Source organism: Gossypium arboreum, chromosome 10 (genome assembly GCF_025698485.1).
Source record: "Gossypium arboreum isolate Shixiya-1 chromosome 10, ASM2569848v2, whole genome shotgun sequence".
NCBI classification, from domain to species: Eukaryota; Viridiplantae; Streptophyta; class Magnoliopsida; order Malvales; family Malvaceae; genus Gossypium; species Gossypium arboreum.
This window is the reverse complement of record NC_069079.1, coordinates 128,662,223-128,686,069: the sequence shown is the minus strand read 5'-3', so window position 1 is coordinate 128,686,069 and position 23,847 is coordinate 128,662,223. Positions and strand designations below refer to the sequence as shown.

The following is a 23,847-nucleotide window of genomic DNA, read 5'->3' as shown; positions in this document are numbered from 1 at the left end:
ATAAAAAAGGGATTGATGATTTTTTTAATTTAATAAAATTTCCGTAGTTATCTTTAAAATATTTAAAGCAATTCTCATAAATATAATTTTAATTAAATAAAAATAAATAAATATTATGGTGTAATTTGCTCTGAATATTATGTAAAGACTTAAAGCTTGTACCTCTGTTCTTAGTATCTCAGTTTTCGGATGCAGCCTGATCTTACAGCACCTGGGGTCGACATTTTAGCAGCATGGTCTGAAGCTGTCCCATTGACAGAAACCGAAGACGATACAAGAGTTGTTTCCTACAACATTATTTCAGGTACATCCATGTCATGTCCCCATGCGATCGGTGCGGCCGCTTATGTTAAATCATTTCATCCAACATGGTCCCCTGCCGCCATTAAATCTGCTTTAATGACAACAGCTTTTCCGATGAGTTCCGAGAACAACATCGAAGCTGAGTTCGCATACGGTGCAGACCATATAAACCCTGCACTAGCAGCCCGACCCGGATTGATATACGATGCTGGGGAGATTGATTATGTTAAATTCTTGTGTGGACAAGGATATAGTCCTAAACAAATCAAGCTCATAACCGAAAGTAACACCAAATGTTCTGAAGTAATGAATGAAGCTGTGTGGGATCTAAACTACCCTTCTTTCGCACTATCCACAACTCCCGGAGATTCGGTCACACGAGTCTTTCATCGGACAGTGATGAACGTTGGCTCACCAGTGTCGACTTACAAGGCGGTCATTAATGCTCACCAGGACTCATAATTCAAGTTCAACCACGTGTGCTTTCTTTCGAATCTCTTGGCCAAAAGCAATCTTTTACTGTGACCATCGGAGCACAACTCAGGAACTCTATGGTTTCCGGTTCGTTGATTTGGGACAACGGAATGCATTAAGTGAGGAGCCCTATCGTGGCTTATGCTTCCTTACTCGAATGAATTAATTTTATAGGAAACAAAAAAAAGTATAACATGTTTTATTTATTTGTTGTGTTTGATGTTTCAATTTCAATGTTTCATGATAATCAATTGTATTAGGATGCAATTGTATTCATATAACTGAGATTGAAAATAAAAAGAATTTACGATCCGTTTGTTTGCATGTAAAATATTTTCTGTAAAATATTTTCATTGTTTTATGATGTTTGTTTGGTGAAAAATGAATTATCAAAGGAAATCATTCTCCAAAAAAGAAAAGGTAAAATCAAAACTTTTTTTAAAGAAAATGTCTTATAAAATAACAAATTTGGATTTGAGGCCAATTTGCTTGGTGAGCTCTTTGTACAAGATTGTGTCAAAGGTGTTCTCTCCAAGGATAAGAGAGGTAGTCGGAGAGGTGATGAGCGACACACAATGTGCATTCATTAGAGGAAGACAAATATTTGATGAGATTTTAATAGCAAACGAAATAATTTACTCGATCAAGAAGAAAGATGGAAGAGGGGGCAATCTAATTTTTAAATTAGATTTTTCTAAAGCTTATGACTGCATTTGGTGGGATTTTCTGGAGTTGGTGTTATTCAAGATGGATTCGACGAAAAATGGAGAGGTTGGGTGATGGAATGCATATCTACGGTGTGAGAAGCAATAATCCTTAATGGGTCAACTACAAATGAATTCAGATTCCGTAAAGGTCTTCGACAAGGAGATCCGCTATCTCCATTCTTATTTATTTTAGTGACGAAAGTTCTTCATTTAGCTTTGGACAAAGCTATGGAGATGGGGCTAATTGAAGGCTTTCAAAATGTTATTCCTGATTTGATTTTCACTCATCTACAATTCGCGAATGTCACTATTCTATTCTTGAGAATGGATGAAAAAAAGCTGAGCAATGTGAAGTATATTCTACGGTGTTTTGAGATCTTTTCGGGTCTTAGTATCAATTTCAAAAAATCTTGCTTAGTGGGATTCAATGTGAAAGAAGAAACATTATTTCGGATGGCAACAATTTGTAAATGCAAGATTGGATCTCTGCCTTTCAATTACTTGGGGATTCCTTTAGGAGCGAACCCGAAGAAGGTAGCCACTTGAGACCCTATTGTAGAAAAATTCAGAAAGAAATTATCGGGGTGAAAGTGTCGTACACTTTCATGGGCTACGAAAGTAGTGTTAATCAACATGTTTTGTCTTCTTTACCGATTTACTTCATGTCATTATTCCAAGCTCCGATGATAGTAATAAAAAAGATTGACAAGATAAGGAGGAATTTCATTTGGGGGAATACAAAAAGGACAAAGAAGATGGCTAAGATAAATTGCAATATAGTATGTAAGCCAAAGGAGAAGGAAGGAGCGAGTGTGGTAAATTTAGGAATAAAAAGTAGAGCTTTATTGGCTAAATGGAGCTGAAGATTTGCGATAAAAAAAGAAGCGTTGTGGTGTAAGGTCATCCTAGCTAAGTATGGGCCGAAAGTGCAACGGTGGCATTTTAGGATGACTCATGCAAAAGATATGTCGACTGTGTGGAGAGGTATTGTTGAGAATTCTAAAGATGTCAATGGGTGGGGATGGATTCTTTCTGCTAGCAGCTTGGGAATGGTAGGACAACGATGTTTTGGATAGACATATGGTGTGTAATCTCCACTAAAACAGGAATTTCCAAGCCTATTTCGCCTTGCAAGATAAAAGGAAGGAACAATAGCTGACTTTATGAGTAATTATGGGTTTAGTAGAAAAGAACGGAACGACCTCTTTACAAGATCGTTAATGGGAAGAGAGTGTTGGAAAAATTGCATTTTATGGGAACTTTGAGGCATATTCTCAATAGGTAAAGGTAGAGATTTGACTCATAATTTTATGGTTTCATATTCTACTCCATGAGACCTTTACAACGGTATATCATATGCTCAAAATGGTTGAATGATGAATGGGAAATTGATGTTCAAAGTAAGCTACTTGGAAATATTGTTGAGGAAAAAGTACAAGCTTAGATCTTACATTGGTTAAATATCAAGTGTGAGATGTGTTTATATATGTGAACTCTCTTGAAGGATAATTGAATGACTAAGCTTTTAACCCTGCTTCGCGCGCAAGAGGGGTGCAGGTCCAAACCTGATGGAGTTGAGGAGCACCCGCATGACGTGGGCGATTCGAAATGTTTGAACTGGTTGGGCCCAAATGGCCCTACAGATATTTTAGCCCAATAAGAATTTAGTTTCCTCCGTATACAAAATCTGCTTATATATGGAAACATATCTTATTGATTTTGTGGATATTTTTTCCAAAATTCCAACACTCTCCATGCCTATAAAAGGCCATGATTTCTAAAGGGTTTTGACACATTCATACTTTCTAATAATTTCTCTTGCCAAACTTTGTTGTTCTCAAAACTCTTCCTTTTCCTCTTTCGTGTTTTTCAGATATTCCGGTGATAAAAAAAGGCATTGTTCGTTCGTTGATCGTGGTAGAGGTGCTATTACTTTGATCATTGCTGTTGTTGTATCTTGGGAGACATTCGACCAATGTTACTCCAAATACCATAGGAGTGGCCGAATCTGTCTTAAAGAAATTGTGTTTCACAGGCCTCAATGTTTCTAAAATCCCTATTTCTATTTATTTTGACTTTTTATTATGGTTTATTTGATTTTTGTATTTGATACATTAACTATAAATCATTCTGTTCATATTTTATTTCATATGTGCTTATTTATAATTAATTTGTTTTGTTTGCTAACATGTTTTGTCCAATAGAGAGGAGGTGATGCTTAACAAATTAGTGGAGAGGGTGAGTAGCACAGTGTTAGTTTCGGATGTGGAGGATAAGTTTGTACTTTACAAGCACTTCTGGTCCGCCCACCAAAAATTTTATACAGGCCATAATCCAACACTTGGAGTACGGTTCCAGCAACAGATTCCAAATTTTGGTGATTTTGTAACAAATGATGCTGCTCCAATGACTTCAATGTTTCCTCTTGGTAATCAGTTTTCCAATTCCTCTTGGTAATCAGTTTTAGTCCGTGGCCAATGCTGGTTTTAACTTGCCACAGTCCCCGTTGCAATTTTAGCCACAGTGGTCGGTGCCGCCGCCACCACTGCAACAGTTTTCTGGTGTCAACCCTGATTTTGATTTCTCTGTTGATGAGTACCTTTTGGATTTTGAGTTTGGCATGCCACCACCACCCGAGTTTTGTTGAATATTTGGTAATCGAACTGATATTTCATTCGGTTTTTATTTTTCATTTTATTTTTTAAAGATTTTTAGGGTTTTTTTAGCAATGTTAGATTTAAGTTTGATTATTTTTATAGGATGTTTGATTATTTGTAGGGTTAGGGTTTGGAATCAAAATCATTGGTGTTGAATTTAGGGTTAATCAACTTAAATTGAGATATTTTGATTTCGACTTAAATTGGGTTTTGAATTGAAAAAGGTAAAATTTTTACTATAAATTAAAACTGTAAAAATTCACTAATTCGATTATTAATCAAAGTATTCGGATCAACTCAAATAAAAAAATAAGTTTTTCAAGAATAGGATTTTATTAAAGAAACTTCCAATTCAGGGGCGAAAATAGAATTTTTTTTAGGGGTTAAAATTAAATTGTAAATTTTACGATAGCAGAAATGCAATTTCATCATTTTAATAGTTTATATCTTTATAATTTTTAAAGGACTAAATCAATTTTTTTATATTTTTAAGAAGAGCCTAAGTGCAATTTTACCATATAAAGTTAACCCAAGTTCACTAAGTGTTTAAAAACTTAAGGCTTAACCGAGACTTACAATTACAAGAGAAGAGAACACTTTTATTAATACAAAATATAATTACAATATCACACACACTTTTCTCTTTTTTATCATCACATGAATGAAAGCTCTTACCCCTATTTATAGAGTTTAGTGACCGTTGGATTGTTGACACATATTGACATCCTTACCATTAATTTCACAAATATCTAAATGACTAGAATGTTCATGTATGAAATCTAGTCTTCTAGAGAATATCCTATTTCTTTATTTTATATATATTCTAGAATCTTCTAAAAAATATATTTTAAAGGATAAATTTGGTTTTTATGTAGAAGTTGCATTCGTTTTCAACATGTATGTATGTATATGTATGCATGTTTCTTTTATTTGGGATGCAACTACAACGGAAAGGTCTTCCTAAAGAAATTTCAATTATGTAATCTTGCCATATCTCATATTGGTACAAACAAAAAGCTGCAAGAATTAAGCAGATAAGGCTTGTTAGTCAAAAACAATCTTTATTTATTTATTTAACAATAAAGTTTGTTTTCATTTACTGTTTATTTATTAATTTTTTTTAAAAGTGTAAAAAAGGCAATGCATGGACAAGGGAAAAACAATTCTCCAAGTGCTAGACGATGTAGGCGAAAGTAGCATGTTGTATTAATGAAGGCTTTGTCGTAATTTTTTACTTGTTTTGATTAATTTGTAGTAATACAGTATTACTGACTATACAATGCTGTAAATATTTATACTCATGACTATAGTATTAATTAGTCTCATATACATTTGCATTTGGCTTTTGGTAAGTGCTTTTAACGTGGCCTATTGAGCACTATTGGAGTCATAAGTTAATCATTAGATTTTAACATGGCGTTAAAAATAATAAACTAACAAAATATTTGAAAAGCACTTACCAAAAGCCAAATGCAAATGTATACGACACTAATTGGCCGCCACTGTTTTAAGCTCCACCCGATTCACTAAACTATGCACCAGACCATGGTGCAAATTTGTCAATAGCATTTAAAACATCTTTAAATGTTTGAGCAGTTTGAGTCAAGAAAAATGGATCTTGGACATAACGAACCACATCTGGGTTATTACCTGCATTAATCATCAATAAAATTAAACAAATCATGGAACAACAATAAATAATAAAAAAATATTTTAATTGATATATAAATAGGTATTGGGTCCGAGATTATAAATATGATGTGTAACTCCATCAATAACGCCATGTCCTGAAGCATCCAAAAAAGTATCGAACCATTTCTTGTCATAGAAACCTCCCGGGCCTAAAACCTTAGGTTGAGTTTTAGGATTTGGATACATCTCTTTCATATTGTTTAGCTTCAATCCTAACACTAACTCCTACTCCACACAATTCATTTCCTAAAAAAAGAAAAGAAAATTGCATTTGATAAGAGTGAATCAAATATAAACTAATTTGAAAACATAAAAAAATTGATATTAATCAAATACCTAGTTCATACGAGTCAATTTTATATCCTTTGGAAATTGTATAACTCATGAGTTCTTGAGCATTATGTGAATACCAATCACCAACCCAAAGAGTCTTTTCAGCTTCAGACTCTTTTCTTCATATAAGAGCATTTAATCCAAATATAACTTTAGCTCTGCAACATAAAAATAACATGAATAGCTCATATCATAATTATTATTTTAAAATAACATATGTCATAAATTTATACCGAGTTTGATTGAAAAACTCATTGAGTTCATCCCATCTCTTCATGTCAAGACATCTAATGGAGAAACCAAATAAGAAGCCCTTGACTTGTTTTTGGAATGGTTGACAATTCTCAATATTATTTCAAATGTTGTACACCACTTGATCTTGATGAAATGCTGAAACCATAACTTATTCACCAACATTAATTAGCATATTAGAAGCTGCTCATATCAATAAATAAATAAAAAACTATTAAACAAAACATTCATTAGAATAACTCTAATACTCACCTTTGACAGCCTTTTCAAGAATCTTGTTCTTCAAATCCTACAAATGGAATATATAAATAAATAAATAGTCTTTAATTAATAAACATCTAAGTAAATAAATAGTCTTTAATCAATATATACTAAAAACATAAAATAAAATTACCAAATTAAAAATTCCAGCTTGACCCTACGGACATAGATCGTAATCACATTTGTTTGTAGGCCACCAATCAAGGGTAACACAAATAAAATCTTCATCGGTTTGAGCAATGGAAGTTGCTCCTTCAACCACAACTTCAACTTTTTCAGCTTTTGATACCAAAAGGCATGACAGAAGCACAGAAAAAAATGTTACACTTTTGAAATTTGTCCTTGGAAAAAAAATAAACAAAACTTGAATAAATTGATATGATAAAATATGAATGAATTCATTGACTATTTATAGATCAATAATACACTTGGAACTAAACTCAAATAGGTTAGAATTAAGATTAAATTGAAACAATTAAAAGATTTATTTGTATATAACTCTCGAAAGAAATAAATAATATCAGTAATTTGATTAAGATGAAAGTATTTTGATTATTTTAATCAAAATTATCGTAAGTTTTTAGTTGGGTTTGTATTTTATTTTAATTAAAATTGTTAAAATATGACAGATTTTTAGTTGGGTTTTTCTTTTATCATAGAGTTTTAGTAGGACTTTATAGATAAGAAAAAGTTAAAATTTATTAGGGAAAGTACCGGAGAGATTAGGGGCGATTGATAAGTCAAATAAGAATAAAAGAATAAAAAACGTTAACCATGAGATTTGAATCCACGTCCGCATGTTAAAATTCATGCCCCTCTGTTGGCTGAGCCAAACCAACTATGATTTGCCTTGATTTAAAAAACATGCGTAATTTATTTAATGGATTCTTTTCCACTCTTGCTTATTTTTTAACAAGAAAGATCTCCATCCATAAATCCCTGTACTTTGGAAGAAGCTTGTACAGTTTAGGAAGGAGTTTTAATTTATCGATGAAAAAAAAGAATCTATGTCAATCGATATGCCCTTAGACACAACTATACATAATATAGAAAGCACACTTGGATAGGGTGGACAATCAGGTAGAGCAGCGGGGGCTGTTGCAAAACTGATTGCAAAGGAGAGAAAATCGGCCACATTAAAATTACCTTATGAGGATGTCCATTTGACATCCAGAAATTGCTCAGTAACAATTGGACTTGTTTAGTGTTGAGTTGGGGCCAAGACAACAAAAGTTCTTCTTGTGAATAGGCCTGTGCTTCCTTTGTTGAAGTAAGGACTAATGGTCTGATTCGAGATTACTTAAGAATCGACTTAGTGAAACCTCATATTTTTTATATCAAAAAAAGAAATGATCCATGGGGTTAATGATTGATTTCTGATAATAGCTGAGATCGTACTAATAAAAATCTGTTCGGTTCTAATGCAAGGATTTAACAATCATTTAGCCAAAATCTCGAAACTATTCATACGCTCTTGGAAAGAAATAAGGAATCCCAATCTTTGATAATTTTGTCATCATCTTATTGTTTTCACATAGGCCCTTTCAACGATGTAAAATACCACGATGTTATAAAACAATCGATTACAAAATATCCTCTAATTTTAATTAAGAGTTTATTGGGTCTTTTAGAATCAACCCCAAAATTGTGAATTTTTATTCATCATTTTACCCCAAAATCACGGGTATGTCCAAGGCCGTGTAAAGACTGGGCTTTCATTATTAATCAACACGGGCTGAACAGAGGCCACACGAGTGTGTGACACGGCCATGTGGCCCAACACGGGCCTAATACGACCGTGTCCCCTTTTTAACCAAAAACCTTTGTAAAAAAATAGAATGTCGGTAATGATAATAAATCTCAAAGAAAAGAGAAATAAAAATAAAGAACACGCACAGATTTCACGTGGAAACCCTTTCGAGAAAAAACCACGGGCAGAGGAGAAGAAAATTCACTATGTCGAATTCGAATAATTACAAGAGGAATAGACTATGTCTATTTATAGGCTTGTAAAACCATATTCTAATAGGAGTGTAGAAAGATTGAAACACCTTATTCTAATCAATATCAAATAGATGGAGTTTAATAAGGTTTAAAAAACCTTATTCTAAAAATAAAATAAAATAAAAGAAGTGTAATTTTATATGGATTCTTCTTTTATTTTATTTTACCACTGTATTTTATTTCAATAAGGATTCGGGTCACTTAATTCTAACAATCTCCACCTTGATACGAATTCTCAATGAACAAGTTCTTTATCGCGAACTCTCAACGAACAAGTTCTCCACCTCTTCCATAAAACCCCTTAAGGGTTTAACTTCAACAATGAACACCAACCAAGTCTAAGCAATGCTTAAACTTGGTTATAGGAAGTGACTTAGTCATCATGTCTGCAGGATTTTCATGAGTACTAATTTTGCTTACAACAATATCACCATAAGCAATAATATCACGAACAAAATGATACTAAACATCAATGTGTTTTGTTCTCTCATGAAACATTTGATCTTTTGTAAGGAAGATGGAACTCTGACTGTCACAAAATAATGTACTGATTTGAAGGTCTTCATTGAGTTCACTAAAAAGTCCCTTCAACTAAATAGCTTCTTTACAAGCCTCAGTAATCGCCATGTACTCAGCTTCAGTAGTAGACAAAGCGACTGTAGTTTGCAAAGTGGCTTTCCAACTGATTGCACAACCTCTGATTGTAAAGACATAACCTGTGAAAGATCTTATTCTATCAAGGTCTCCAGCAAAATCAGCATCAACATACCCAATGACTCCATCTCTAGTTCTTCCAAACTGTAAGCAAACATTAGCAGTACCTCGTAAGTATATTAAAATCCACTAAACTGCTTTCCAATGTTCTTTACCGGGATTCGCATGTATCTGCTAACTGCACTGACTGCATATGATAAAAACCATAGCATACATAAGAGATCCTACTGCACTAGAGTATGGAACATGTGACATGTACTTAATCTCATCATCTGATTGTAGAGACAAAGCCGATGAAAGTCTGAAATGGGCTGCTAAAGGAGTACTAACAGGCTTAGCACTCTGCATATTGAACCTGCAAAGAATTTTTTCAATGTACCCCTTCTGACTTAGGTACAATTTACTTGCTTTTCTATCTCTGAGAATCTCCATACAAAATATCTTCTTTGCTGGTCCCAAATCTTTCATCTCAAATTCTTTACTTAGTTGGGCTTTGACCTTTCTTATCTCTACTTTATTTTTCCCTACTATCAACATATCATCAACATAAAGGAGAAGATACACAAAAAAACCATCACTGTTTTTCTTAAAGTAAACACAACTGTCAAAACTACTTCTTTTGAAATCATGAGAAGTCATAAAGGAATCAAACCTCTTGTACCATTGTCTTGGTGATTGTTTCAAACCATAAAGGGACTTTTTCAGCAAGCAAACATAGTCTTCTTTTTCTGAGATTGTAAAACCCTCTGGTTGTTGCATGTAAATATCCTCCTCAAGTGCTCCATGCAAAAATACAGTTTTTACATCTAACTGCTCAAGCTCCAAATCATGCATGGCCACAATACCAAGCAAAGCTTGAATCGAACTATGCTTCACAACTGGGGAGAACACATCTGTGAAGTCCACTCCTGGAATTTGACTGTAACCCTTTGCAACAAGTCTTGTTTTATATCTGGGTTCTTCAACTCATGGAGTTCCTTCTTTCTTTTTAAATACCCATTTAAAATGAACAGCCTTTTCATCTTTAAGAAGTTTCACAAGATCCCATGTTCTATTTTTGTGGAGTGATTCCATCTCCTCTTGCATAGCAAACATCCACTTTTCTGAGTCTTCACATCTAACCACCTCAGAATAATTAGATGGCTCTTAGTTTGCATCTACATATTCAGCCGTATTTAAAGCATAAGCAACTAGATCAGCCTCGGTATACTTCTTTGGAAGTTTAATTTCTCTTCTAGTTCTGTTTTTGGCAATAGAGTATTATGGTGAAGAAACAACTCTATTCTCAATTTTTGTATTGGCTTGAGGAGTCGACTCTGTTGTAGATTCTGTATTAATCTAATGCTCCACCTGCTTTTGATTTTCTTTATTGGAAGAATCTTTACGAGATAAGTTAGGTAGCATAGCAGTTTCATCAAAAACAACATCTCTGCTAATCACAACTTTTCTATTTTCAGGACACCATAACTTATACCCTTTCACACCAGCTTTATAACCAAGAAAACACATTTAATAGATCTCGGTTCCAATTTTCCATTATCAATATGAGCATACGCAGGACACCCAAAGATCTTCAAATCAAAATAATTAGCAGGATTAACAGACCATACCTCTTGTGGAGTCTTTTTCTCAATGGCAACGGATAGAGATCGGTTGATCAAAAAACATGAAGTAGAGGTTGCTTTGGCCCAAAATGACTTTGGTAAGTTGGCATTTGACAACATACATCAAACCTTCTCCATGATCGTTCTGTTCATTCGTTTTGCAACGCCGTTTTACTGTGGAGTATGAGGAACTGTCAAGTGTCTCACGATCCTTTCTGACTTGCACAGTCTATTAAACTCATCGGAACAGAACTCTAAGCCATTGTCTGTGTGGAGGTATTTTATTTGTTTTCCAATAATAGTTTTCCAAGACTTAAATATAGAAAACACATCACTTTTCTGCTTTAGGAAGAACGCCCAAACTTTTCTAGAAAAATCATCAATAGAAGTTAGCATATAATTAACTCCACCTCTTGAAGGCACTCTAGATGGCCCCCACAGATCATAATGAATATACTCCAACGTTCCCTTCGTGTTATGGATTCCTCTGGTGAATCGAACTCTCTTTTGCTTCCCAAAAACGCAATGCTCATAGAACTTTAGTTTGCAAATTTCTTGCCCATTAAAAAGTCCTTTTTTGCTTAATTCTACCATGCCATTCTCACTCATATGCCCTAAGAGCATATGCCAAAGTTTAGTAATATCATCATCTGATAAGAAAGAGGAAGCGACAGCTGCATCACTAGTAACAATAGAACCCTGCAAAACATATAACTTGGCAGTCTTCTCTGCCCTTTCATCACAACGAGGGAACCTTTGGAAATCTTCAAAACCCCACTTTCAGCTGTGTATTTGTACCCTTTTGAATTAAGAATACTTAACAAAATTAAATTTCTCTTCAATTCTAGAACATGTTGCACGTCACTAAGTTTTCTGACGACTCCATCAAACATCATAACTTTAATTGTTCCAACACCTGCGATTTTACACGAAGCATTATTTCCCATCAAAATAACACCTTCAGACACTATTTCGTAAGTTGTAAACCAATCCTGATTGGGACTCATGTGGAAGGTACAGCCCGATTTAAGAATCCACTCCTCGCTCACTTTAGAATTATTGACAGAAGCGAGTAGAAGTTCACCATTGTTGTAGTCTTCTACAACATCAGCTTCACCGAAATTTTCTGGTTGTTTTCTCTTTTGATTCGTAGCTTCCCTTTTGATCTTGTTCTGCAGCTTATAGCACTCAGATTTAATGTACCCTTTCTTCTTGCAGAAGTTACAATTTTTACCTCTGTTTAAAGCCTTCAATCTACCTTTAAATTTACCATGAGGATTTCGTTCCTGTGTCCTTCCACGATCATCATCAACATTCCGATCTTATCTCCCACGAACAATGAGACCCTCTCCTTGAGAGTCAGATTTAACCACAAGATGCTTCATCTTATCATACGAAGTTAAAGAATCATAAACCTCATCAATTTTGAGAGACTCGCGACTATATAAAATCGTGTCTCTAAAGGTTGAATAAGACAGGGGCAACGAACAAAGTAGAATCAACCCTAAATCTTCCTTATCATACTGAACCTCCATGGCCTCCAAGTTTGAGAGAATTTCTTTAAACACTGTTAAGTGTTTGTGCACAGACACACCTTCCTCCAAAAAATGAGCATAAAAACATTGCTTCATATGCAACTTGTTGGTTAGAGTTTTCGACATACATATTTGTTCCAGCCTCTTCCATAATGCAACGGCGGTCTTCTACTTCATCACATCCTGCAAAATTTCGTTGGACAAATGCAGATGTAACTGTGTTAATGCCTTTCGATCCTTACACTTCTTCTCTTCTTCTATCAATGTCAATGGCATCTTATCTACCCCTAGCAGGGTATCCTCCAGATCCATTTGCGCAAGAACTGCTTGCATCTTAATCTGCCACAACGCAAATCTGGTGTTGCATCCAACAGCAAAATTTCATACTTCAAAGACGCCATTATCGTAATGGAGATGAACAACCCAGAAGCTCTGATACCAATTTGTAAAAAAAAATAGAATGTCGATAATGACAATAAATCTCAAAGAAAAGACAAATAAAAATAAAGAACACACACAGATTTTACGTGAAAACCCTTTCGAAAAAAAACCACGGGCAAAGGAGAAGAAAATTCACTATGTCGAATTCGAATAATTACAAGAGGAATAGATTATGTCAATTTATAGGCTTGTAAAACCATATTCTAATAGGAGTGTAGAAAGACTGAAACACCTTATTCTAATCAATATCAAATAGATGGAGTTTAATAAGGTTTAAAAAACCTTATTCTAAAAATAAAATAAAAGAAGTGTAATTCTATATGAATTCTTCTTTTATTTTATTTTGCCACTGTATTTTATTTCAATAAAGATTTGGGTCACTTAATTCTAACAACCCTAAATTTATTTTTCATTTTGTCTTCTTCCGTAGACTTTTTCACCCTAGCCGCCGCAACTCCCTTCTCGTCTACCTTCCGGCCACCACGACGAAACTGCCTCTTCTCTCTATAACACCCTAACCCGTATCCATTACCAGAATAAGGTTACGAGGTATTATCGGACTTATACACTAGCATTTGTATAAAACCGATTCAAAAATTTGCATTCCAAATTAAAACTTTTCAAATTTCACCATAAAGCTCCTAGTATGGGCCTAGGGGGCCCAATACAAACTTTAGAAGTGATTCGGAGCTAAACAGGTAACTTTGGAAATTTTTTCTTGAAGTTAGGAGCACATGCCCATGTGCTATCCTGATTTCACATTTAAGGATGCATGGGACATACGGTCATTTTACATGCCCGTGGGCTTACCGTATGTCACACACGGCTTAGACACACGCCTATCTGTCATGCCCATGTGGATGAAATAAGGCTATTTTCCAAGCCATATTTCTCACGCAACTTGTTATCCAATTACACTAACACCTTTGTGTATAGATATCCCATTTCAAGACAATTGATTCATGCCAAAACAAGTCTTTTTCATGTCATATAATCACCTTTATCCAATGTACCCGTTGGTACCTCAGATGACAGTTTATACCCGTGTCTATTTATATTCCTTGTTCACATTTATGCATATTTTGCTAAGAATACGATTTAACTCATTCATTCACAAATCATTTCAACATGTATTTCATGATATATAGACTTTTATACATAACACCAAGGTATGTCTGTAACTAGCCATTCTAATGGCTAGTCCCTTTTAAGTACTACATGTTATTCATTATCCCTTTAACTTATTCATGCCATGATAACCACAATTGTTATACCTTTATGCCAAATTGAAATGATGGATAGTGTGAGTGATCCCCGCAGAGCTTCTAATCCAACGAGCTTCCAATTTACTATAAAACAGGGAAAATAAGACGGGGTAAGCATATAATGCTTAGTAAGTCCGTATAACTTGGTCATTAACTTACCAATTACTCTTACTCAAATTAAACATACAAGGCATAATTATACCATTTGGTCTCAAGCCCTATCACACATTCTCATCACCCATGTTAGTCATATAATTCATGTAAACCATAAGAAACACATATACGAGCTCATCCATATTCAGATTCTCATACACATATACCTTTCCACATCATGTATCCATATAACATGTATGTCATTTAGTTTCATGTATTTCAGATACATTTCATGTTATTACATCTCAATTTCAAGTATATTTCTTATTAGAACTTTATTCAATGATCAATTGAAACACTGATAACCACTCAGGTGATACACTCAAAGTATATCAATATATTTCACAGATGAATGTATTCATCAAACCATTCCATATTTGGACATAAACACTTCGTACTTTCACATTTCATTCCAAGTAACATCATTTCATATTTTTCCCAATGAATGCATGTAACAATCTCTTTTTTTTTCATGTCACGGTTTTACCCGTTGAACTATTGAAAATGTCGATTGATATTTCCTTTTCCAGTAGTACACTCAGGTGTACATTTCCTTTTTTAGGTGGTATACACGAAGTATACCTTTCCCTTTTCAAATGGTATACACAAAGTATACCTTTTTAGATGGTATACACAAAGTATACCTTTCCTTTTCACGCGGTATACGCAAAGTACACCGTTACTTTTCACGTGGTATGCACAAAGTACACCAGTCCATTTCAGGTGGTATACACAAAGTATACCGATTCATTTTAGGTGGTATACACAAAGTACCTCAATTCATTTCAGGCGGTATACACAAAGTACACCAATTCATTTTAGGCAGTATACACAAAGTACACCGATTCATTTCAGACGGTATACACAAAGTACACCGATTCATTTTCAAGTTTGATAGCCGAAGCTATCCCTTTTCACGTTTGATAGCCGAAGCTATCCCTTTTCATGTGGTACACACAAAGTGTACGTTTCCTTTTCATAATGAGATCAAAAGATTTCCCTTTCGGGACAACTTTTCTACAACACATACAGGATCTCATTTCATATCAGTAACCATATTTATCCATCGACTTTCATTTATTCAAACGATATTTAACATTCATCAAGAAATTGTTGGATGTGTGTCCGTTCTCATATTTATGCATTTATGTAACTCGCATTTCACATTTAACTAAAGCACGATAATAACATTTTAACCATTTACCACTTTACGAGTATTACCATTTATATCGAATATTATCATTTATCAGGCTTTACCAGACATGTAACCATCTCAAGTATAAATTCATACAATCACAAACACATTCCAACTCAAGCATAAAAACATGCATAGCTAAGTCATACGAACTTATCTCGATAGATGTTCGTATACATAAAGTCTATTTATCCGGCATTCTCCTTTCCTTGTTCTAACTTAACATTCGATTATTCTGAATCTATATGAGTAAATTTAACATCAATTTGGTTCAATTTGCACTTTAGGTAAATTAACCATTTTGCCCCTAACTTTTTAATAAATGACGATTTCGTCCCTAGGCTCGGAAAATGAAATTCATGCAATTCACTCCTTATTCAAAGCCTAATCAAAATTTCAAGGTAACTTTTCCAGCACATATATTTCAAAAAATTTAGGATTTTTCCAAGAATTTCACTACTTTTCAATTTAGTCCCTACACATGTTTTCATTAAAAATCACCTTGTAAAAGCAATTTCCCTATCAATAAACTTTCATTTTCTATCACAAAATATCAATTTACAGCATGTTCATCCACGGGTAATTTTCTAAACTTTGATTTCCTTTCAATTTAATCCCCCAAATAGAGAAATCAAGTTTTCCCGATCACAAAAATACGAAAATCATTAAAAACAGGACATAAAACTTACCTAATTTGGCCATGAAAGCTTTCCTTCTCTTTCTTAGGGTTTCCATGGAATATTTTGGGGAAGAAGATGATAATATGATATCTTTTTCATTTAATCTAATTAATATCATTTAACTTTTCCACTTTCCAATTTAGTCCTTTACCTTTTTTCTATTTTTCTATGGATGATTCACTAGAAATATCTACATAATTTTTATCAATGGCCTAATTGCTATATAAGGACTTCTCAATTTGAATTCCATAGCTATTTGATCATTTTAGCTACTAGAATTCAACTTTGACGTTTTATTCACTTTAGTCCTTTTTGTCATTAGACACATAATCGATGAAATTTTTCTCTAAAAATTTTCATGCAATATTTCCATCATTATATCTATCATTTCATGAAATTTAAATAATTTCATTTTTCGGGCTTGAATTTGTGGTCCCGGAACCACTATTCCGATTTTATCGAAAATGAGCTATTACACTCTCCCTCGTCCTTCCCACTACCCAGCCATCTCTCTCTCACCCTTCCTACACTCGCACGCCCCAGCCTCAGCCCCAGACTCTCCTCTCCTCTCCCTCACAACAACTGCCTTCTTCCCGTCCCTTTCCCCCCTCGAACCCTCGTCGGCCCTTGCACAAACCCCTCGTCTCCATCACCTCTCCCCTCCCCTTCAAGCCGCAACCCAGATTCACACGCATACACGCACACTGCTCTTTTCCCTCTAACACCCAGTCACGCGGTAGCACCACCTCAACCCACCAGTCCTGTTTCTCTCCTTTCTTCCCCGACAAACCACCCTCACTCCACCGATCGCTTGTCGACCGCCATACATGAGACCCCTCCGACCACCGTACAATCACCGTCGATTTCCCCTTTTGCCCTTCCCTTTTCTTTATTTAATTATTTCTTATTTATTATTAATATATTATTTTATTTCTTTATTGTTTATTATTATTATTCTTATTATTATTAGTTATTTGAATTGTCTTTTCTGACTATATCTATTGCCTACTATTCTTTTACTCTTTCATTCACTTTTTATTATTCATGCTATTGTTTAGCTTATTTTTATAGTTATTATTATGATACATTTCTAGTCTCTTATTTACTCTTTGCAATGCTTTTCGATCATTATGATAGTTACTTTTCTTAGTTTATTATATTGAATTATATTGCTCATTTATTCTCTTAATATTATTATTTTTCTTATTATTAGGATGGTTTATTTATTTGTTTATTTCGCTTTTATTATTCTTACTTTTAGAACGCTTTTTTTTTTAGGAAAAATTTACTATTTAGGACTACTTGGATTTTATTTGGTGATGCTTTATTTCTTATTGAACTCTTTTACTTTTTCAAGCATACTATGATGAACACTCGTGGCAAGTCTAAGATTGCTGTCCAAGCTTCAAAAAAGCAGAAGACCCATGGTGGGACCTCTTCCTCGAGCGCTTTCGTCGAGACGTACCACCTTTATCTCCTATTCTCGGTAGGCTCCCAAGAGGATTTATATCAGCTCATCGAGTACGACCAATTGGCCTAGGCTGCTGTATTGATTGGGTCGTATTGGAGCAGATCCGACTAGCTGATGACGTGCGCGCCTTTATCACCGCAGCTTCGTAGGACAGATTCTTCACTATTATCGAGCCCACCTACATGGAGCTTACCTTGGAGTTCAGTGCGACATTTATGCTACAGCAGGTCATGACGTCTCATAACGAACCAGGCATTATCAGTTTTCGACTTGGTGCTTTGGTGCGCCATATGAGCGTCCCCGAGTTTGGTGCTTCTCTGCGACTCTACACTGAGGAGTTTATGAGCGTCGAGAACTTTCTTTGACTTTATTGGCACATCCATCACTCGACATCACATTGTTGGACCGATCTTACAGCTAGCCAGACACTTTATGACGCGAGTCGCTCGAAGGCAACTTCTCTCTCTCTGGCTTTACGGTACCTTCACGCATTTTTAGCTCACAGTTTGACAGGTCAGAGAGAGAGAGCACTGGAGTTGTTAGCACTCATGACACTTATTTTCTATGGAGCATGGCCCATGGGCATATATTTGATTTGCCATACTTCATCGCTCTAGCCTTCCGCCATTAGACTGATAGCCACAGGAAGGGCTCCATCTGTTTAGGCCCTTATGTGACTCACCTCGCTCGACACTTCGGTCTCCTCGACACACTAGAGCAGTCCTCTACACTTACACTAGTAGGCTGTATGTCCCCTCAGGGAATCTCGAGCATAATACCAATAAGGATGATCGAGCGGCATCGTGGAGTGGATCCCCCTCAGTATCGATTTTTTTATTCTGACGCTCATTATAAACTCGAGGACTTCACTGATGATGCTCCCCTCCCTTACGATGACCTATCATAGCCTCCTCCTTTGAGTCACTGCCCTATTCCTTCTGTTACTACTTTAGCAGACCTCACTGAGCAATTTACTAGCTTCTGCCAGTACTGCGTTCAGAGGTTTGATAGTCTTGACGCGACATTGCAGCAGATATGTCAGCATTTCCATATTTCCCCTCCAGCGCCGATGACTCACGACACCGACGTGTCTGATGATGAGGACTATTGAGTCCATTTATTTTATTTTTATTTTTATTTTTAGTTTTAGTTTTAGTTTTATTTTTATTTTTCTGTTTATTTTTATTTTCTTAAACTACTTTCGCTTTTATATTTTGAACTATCTTTTTATTTATTATGGTTAGTAACCCTTTAATCTTTTTCAGCATTTGTGTTTGTTTTCTATCTGTTGCTCAGAATCATGCACTACATCTAATTCAGCTTTTCACTATTCTGGTGATTTCATCCAATATTCAAGGCAGTTTCAATTCTCTCCCTCTCTTATGATATTATGTTTCTACTATGATTATTTTTGGTTGTACATTGAGGACAATGTACATCTTAAGTGTGGGGAGGTTATTTATATGATTATGAGAAACTCCCTTAATTATGCCTTGTGTTTAATTAATTTTCTCATATTACTATTAGAATGAATTTTTATCAATTTGTGATTTTTATTGATGTGTTTTACATTAAATTCATAGATATTTGTGCATTGGTTGTTTAAAATTTAAGACATGAGAGAATCAAGCATAGATATTTTGAGCCTTTAGAGCATACACTTTTCTTGCTCATTTTATCGGTTATGAGTGTGTCAATATTGATTTGTTATTCTAGAACTCACTTCGATTATGCATGTCAAGACTACGCCTTTGAGTTGATATACTGAAATGATAAAGGCATTTAGGTTTTAACCTACTTATTTCATAAAAAAGCCTACCTACATAAGTAACCCTTAGTGAACCCTGTTGAGCCTAACACGACCGTTTCTTTATTTACCGATTAATATTAACCCATAACTCATTTTTTGTGATTCGTTGAGAATTTTTCCCGTTTTATTGACTCTTTTTTTGTCGAGATTTGATTTGGTTAGTTACCTAACTATGCTCTTTTGTTTAATTTGCTAAATTATTATTGTAAAAAAATTAAAAAAAAGAGAAAAAAATACGTATTTATTTATTAGTATTTAGTTTTATGTTAATTGAGCTTTAAATCCATATGTTGAGAAGAAGCTCGTTTCATTCTTGAATAGTTTTCGATTGATGTAATTATTTTTAATTCAGCAATTGTTTTTTTTTCTAGTTTGGGAATTTATCAATTCAATCTCGATTTTAACCAACTTTTTCAGGCTTTCTCCACACCTTTAACCTAAACCCCATTACAACCGCTTAAAGACCTTTTGATTTTGTATCATCTCATTTTATAGTGGTGGAGATTTGATTTTCATGTAAGCCTATGGTAATGACTTTTCATGTTTGACTATTGAGTGCTTATTTTTGAACCTTAAACACTTCGAGTGATTTGAGTGAATCTTTAGTGAGGATGTCAATTCTTGTCGATTTTGAATTAAAGGCAATTACTTAGATAAAGGGAAATACCTGTGTTTTCATGCTTTAAAAATGTTCGACTTGGATTGTTTGAATTTTTAGTGCTCTTTTAGTTGAATTATCAATGTATGATTATTTGTGAATTATGACAAAACCTTATCGATGAGAATTGTGAGTTGAGAAAGATTAATTTTAATTGTAAGTTAAGGATTTTGCTTAACGATAAGCAAATGCTTAAGTGTGGCGATATTTGATAAGCCATAAAAGTAACATGTTTTTAATCTCATTCTTGATGCGTTTTTGGATGATTTATTATGTAAATTAGTGAATTTGATGCTCCTAATCCTTTAAATTCATGTTTCTATACTTAAGTGAGCATGGGGAAGTGAAATCTAATAGGGGAATTTATAGATCGAGTTAATGCGACAATACAGGTTTTAATTAGAAAGAGATTTCAATTAATCAACCTAGAGTCAATTGTTCTTACTCTCAAAAGAGTTATTAACATAATTTAGGGATGTGAATAAATAGTTTAAATCAGATTCAGAATAATAGGTGAAGTCTAGGTGGATTCTTTCCTAGGTATTGTCTATCTCATTGGTTTTATTCGATTATTTTCTTAATTCAATCTCTGTTGCATTTTAAAGTAATTAGTTTAGTTAATTTTAGATTAAAAATAATTCCTTTAATTTATCGGCTATAAAATAAAAAGATAATAATTACTAGTACTTTTAGCCCTCGTGGATACGATATTCCCAACACACCATAGCTATACTACTATTCGATAGGTACGCTTACCTTTGTCATAATTTTAGTTAGTTTAGTGATCATCAATGGATACAAAAACAAAAAGTCCTAAATTTCAGTGATTACTGACTACACTTTGATGTAAAATCAAATATATCCCATGTCAAACAGTTGAATACATTCTTCCAAATTTTTAGCAAAATAAATAAAATCAAAGCATATTGGCATTATCTCAAATTCTTATTTGATGAGGATCCAATAATTTAAGAAACAAAGAGAAAAACAAAGCATTAATACAAAATACATTGAGAAATTATCGGTGGAAAGCTATAAATATTGCATATTTATTCTCTTTTCTCAAAGCATAGTACTTTTAGGCAAAATGTGGAGACCTGCTAATACCTAATAGAATGTACACAAAAGATAAATCCAACACTTTGACTAACCCAAGCCTCTCAACTTCATCCATACGACTCCTTAAATACCTGCATGTTGAAAACAGGGTAATCTGTTTTACTTCTTCATATCATCTAAACATAACACTTATCTCCAAAAGTAGTGGAAATATGCCTTAAGTTATAGAATGATTCAATATTTTGCTAAGATAAGAAGTTATCTTACCTTTCGACTAAGCAATTTATTTAAGTTCAAACCTCATGACGTAATCGAGTTGGATGAAACTTGTCTCTAATGGAACAAGGTTTGATAACAACATCACTCATGTCAATCCGCTCATTAGGTGATTCAGCAGAACAAGTGAGTCCTATTTCGAATAGTCAATTCAAGCACCGAATATGTCTATCATTTCTTGAGTTTTTTACATCAGGAGTTCCTCATGTGACTCTTTCTTCAACAAGAATAGGATCTGCAACCTTGATTATTCGTTCTGGCAGTGTTGCCTTAACAAAGTTGCGAAGACTTAAACCTTCTCTAAACCTTTCATCAGTCGGCCTTTTTTCTGTAGACATCTCAAGCAGTAGGATGCCATAGCTATACACATCACCTTTTGTTGACAACTCGCTTCCCATGCCATATTCTACAATTAGTTCATCAAAATTACATATAGAAATAATTGCAGAGAGAATGAAAAATTGATATTAAACTATGTGATTTGCTTTTAAATTATGGAAGAAAATACTAAAGTGAACATACCTGGAGGAGCATAACCAATAGTTCCTCTTAATCCAAGGGACCTTGATTTATTAGCAGAATAGTCTGTCAGTAGTAAGGATTTTTGCTAAGCCGAAGTCACCTATATGACCAACAATTTCCTCATCAAGTAGAATATTGCTTGGCTTGAGGTCACAATGAATGATTGGTTCTTCACAATGACGGTGCAGATATTCAAGTGCATAAGCAACATCTACGGCAACACTTACTCTTTGGAAGAAGTTTAGGTTTCTCACCATCTCTGGTTAATTCATGCCAATAAGTAGAAGCAACCAGTCTTCCAAGCTTCCATTTTCTATGAACTCATAAACCAAGGCTTTAAAATCATTACCTTGGTAATCAACTCCTGAAATAACTGTTAGTACCTTGACAAGATTTCGATGTCAAATGTTCTTCAAGGCCTTGCATTCAGCCAAGAAACTCCTAGAAGCCCTACGATTCAGAAAATTAAGCAGCTTTACTGCAATAACTGCTCTACTAGCCAAGAACGCCTTTGTATACAGATCCAAAACTTCATGAACCAACCAAATTCTGCGTGGAGAATCCACCCGTAGCCTTTACGATGCTTTGGTATGATAGTTGTAAAACCGAATTTTCTATCCTAGTTGTTGTTGCATGTTTCTCTTTTTTCTTTCTAAACCACAAGATGAGGAGACAAGTAAAAGCCAGAGTCACTCCTAAAGTCACAACAATAATTGTAACTTTTAATATAAGAGAATTGTTTGATGATGTTTTCAAGTTACATCTTAACATGTATAATTCAGGGATGCCTCCACGGAGCTTACTGTTTCCCTCAACAAATGTTGCATTGCCATTTTTAAAGATTCCTCCACTTGGTATCACTCCTTTAAAATTATTGAAAGAGAGATTTAAGTACCTTAAAGCCCCAAATATGAGAAGAAATTCTAAAATCTCACCTGAAAGATTATTGTTGGATACGTCTAATGCCTCAAGTCCTCTCAATGAACTCAAAGATGAAGGAATGGGTCCTTCAAAAAGATTTCCATCCAAATACAATTTCTCTAGACTTACATAGCTACCAAGGGTTTTGGAAGCAAACTGGATAACCTATTTTGAGAAACATAGAGTTGACCTAGATTTTTTAAATTGTTGAGGATTAATTCAAAGTAGTGGGTTGTTTAGTTGACCAAGTATCTCGGTAGAATCTTTGTTAGGTTCAGATTTTCAGTTTAATTGAATAAGTTGTTAGCTATTTTTGTGTTAAGGTAGTTTCTTTGTAAGCCTATAAATATAGGTAATTATGTTTTGTTTTATCAATTCAGTGTTCATCAATAATAGAATAACTTTGATGCATATTGTAATTGTTTCTTTCACGTTTCTTTCTTCAAAAAATTTGGTAACAGAGCAAGGTTCGATCTTTTAGGCAATTGAGTAAAAGTTAGGTTTAGGTCCATTGGGTATTTGAGAGAAACACCTTTTTGGGTCTTTGGGAAACACGAGAGAAGAGAGTATGTGTTCGTGGAATGGCATTAGTGGTTTTTCTTCATCTCAACTACTCATACCCATTTTCAATGGTGAGAAATATGAGTGATGGAGTATCAAGGTGAAGACATTGCTCAGATCACAAGAGCTATGGAACTTGGTTGAGTACGGGTTCACTGACATACTTGAACCTGATGAAGAAGAAGAAAAGAGAATGAAAGAAACAAATAAAAACAATGCTAAGGCATTCTTCATTATCTAGTAAGCAGTTCATGACTCTATTTTCTCACGAACTACTGCAGTAACCACATCGAATGAAG

At 34.4% G+C, this 23,847-nt stretch overlaps 1 protein-coding gene and 1 pseudogene across 1 annotated transcript; one reads left to right on the top strand and one right to left on the bottom strand.

Annotated features, from left to right (window-relative positions):
* The first annotated feature begins 189 nt into the window (after window positions 1-189).
* On the top strand, window positions 190-765 carry LOC108451609 (cucumisin-like). Its single transcript, XM_017749281.1, has one exon. The coding sequence runs from the start codon at window positions 190-192 to the stop codon at window positions 763-765; it is 576 nt and encodes a 191-aa protein (XP_017604770.1).
* A 20,982-nt stretch (window positions 766-21,747) lies between these two features.
* On the bottom strand, window positions 21,748-22,899 carry LOC108451610 (probable LRR receptor-like serine/threonine-protein kinase At3g47570; annotated as a pseudogene).
* Window positions 22,900-23,847: the final 948 nt, after the last annotated feature.

Bases quoted from the DNA above. Each gene is read 5' to 3' on its own strand.
- LOC108451609 (XM_017749281.1), top strand. From the start codon at position 190: ATGCAGCCTGATCTTACAGCACCTGGGGTCGACATTTTAGCAGCATGG.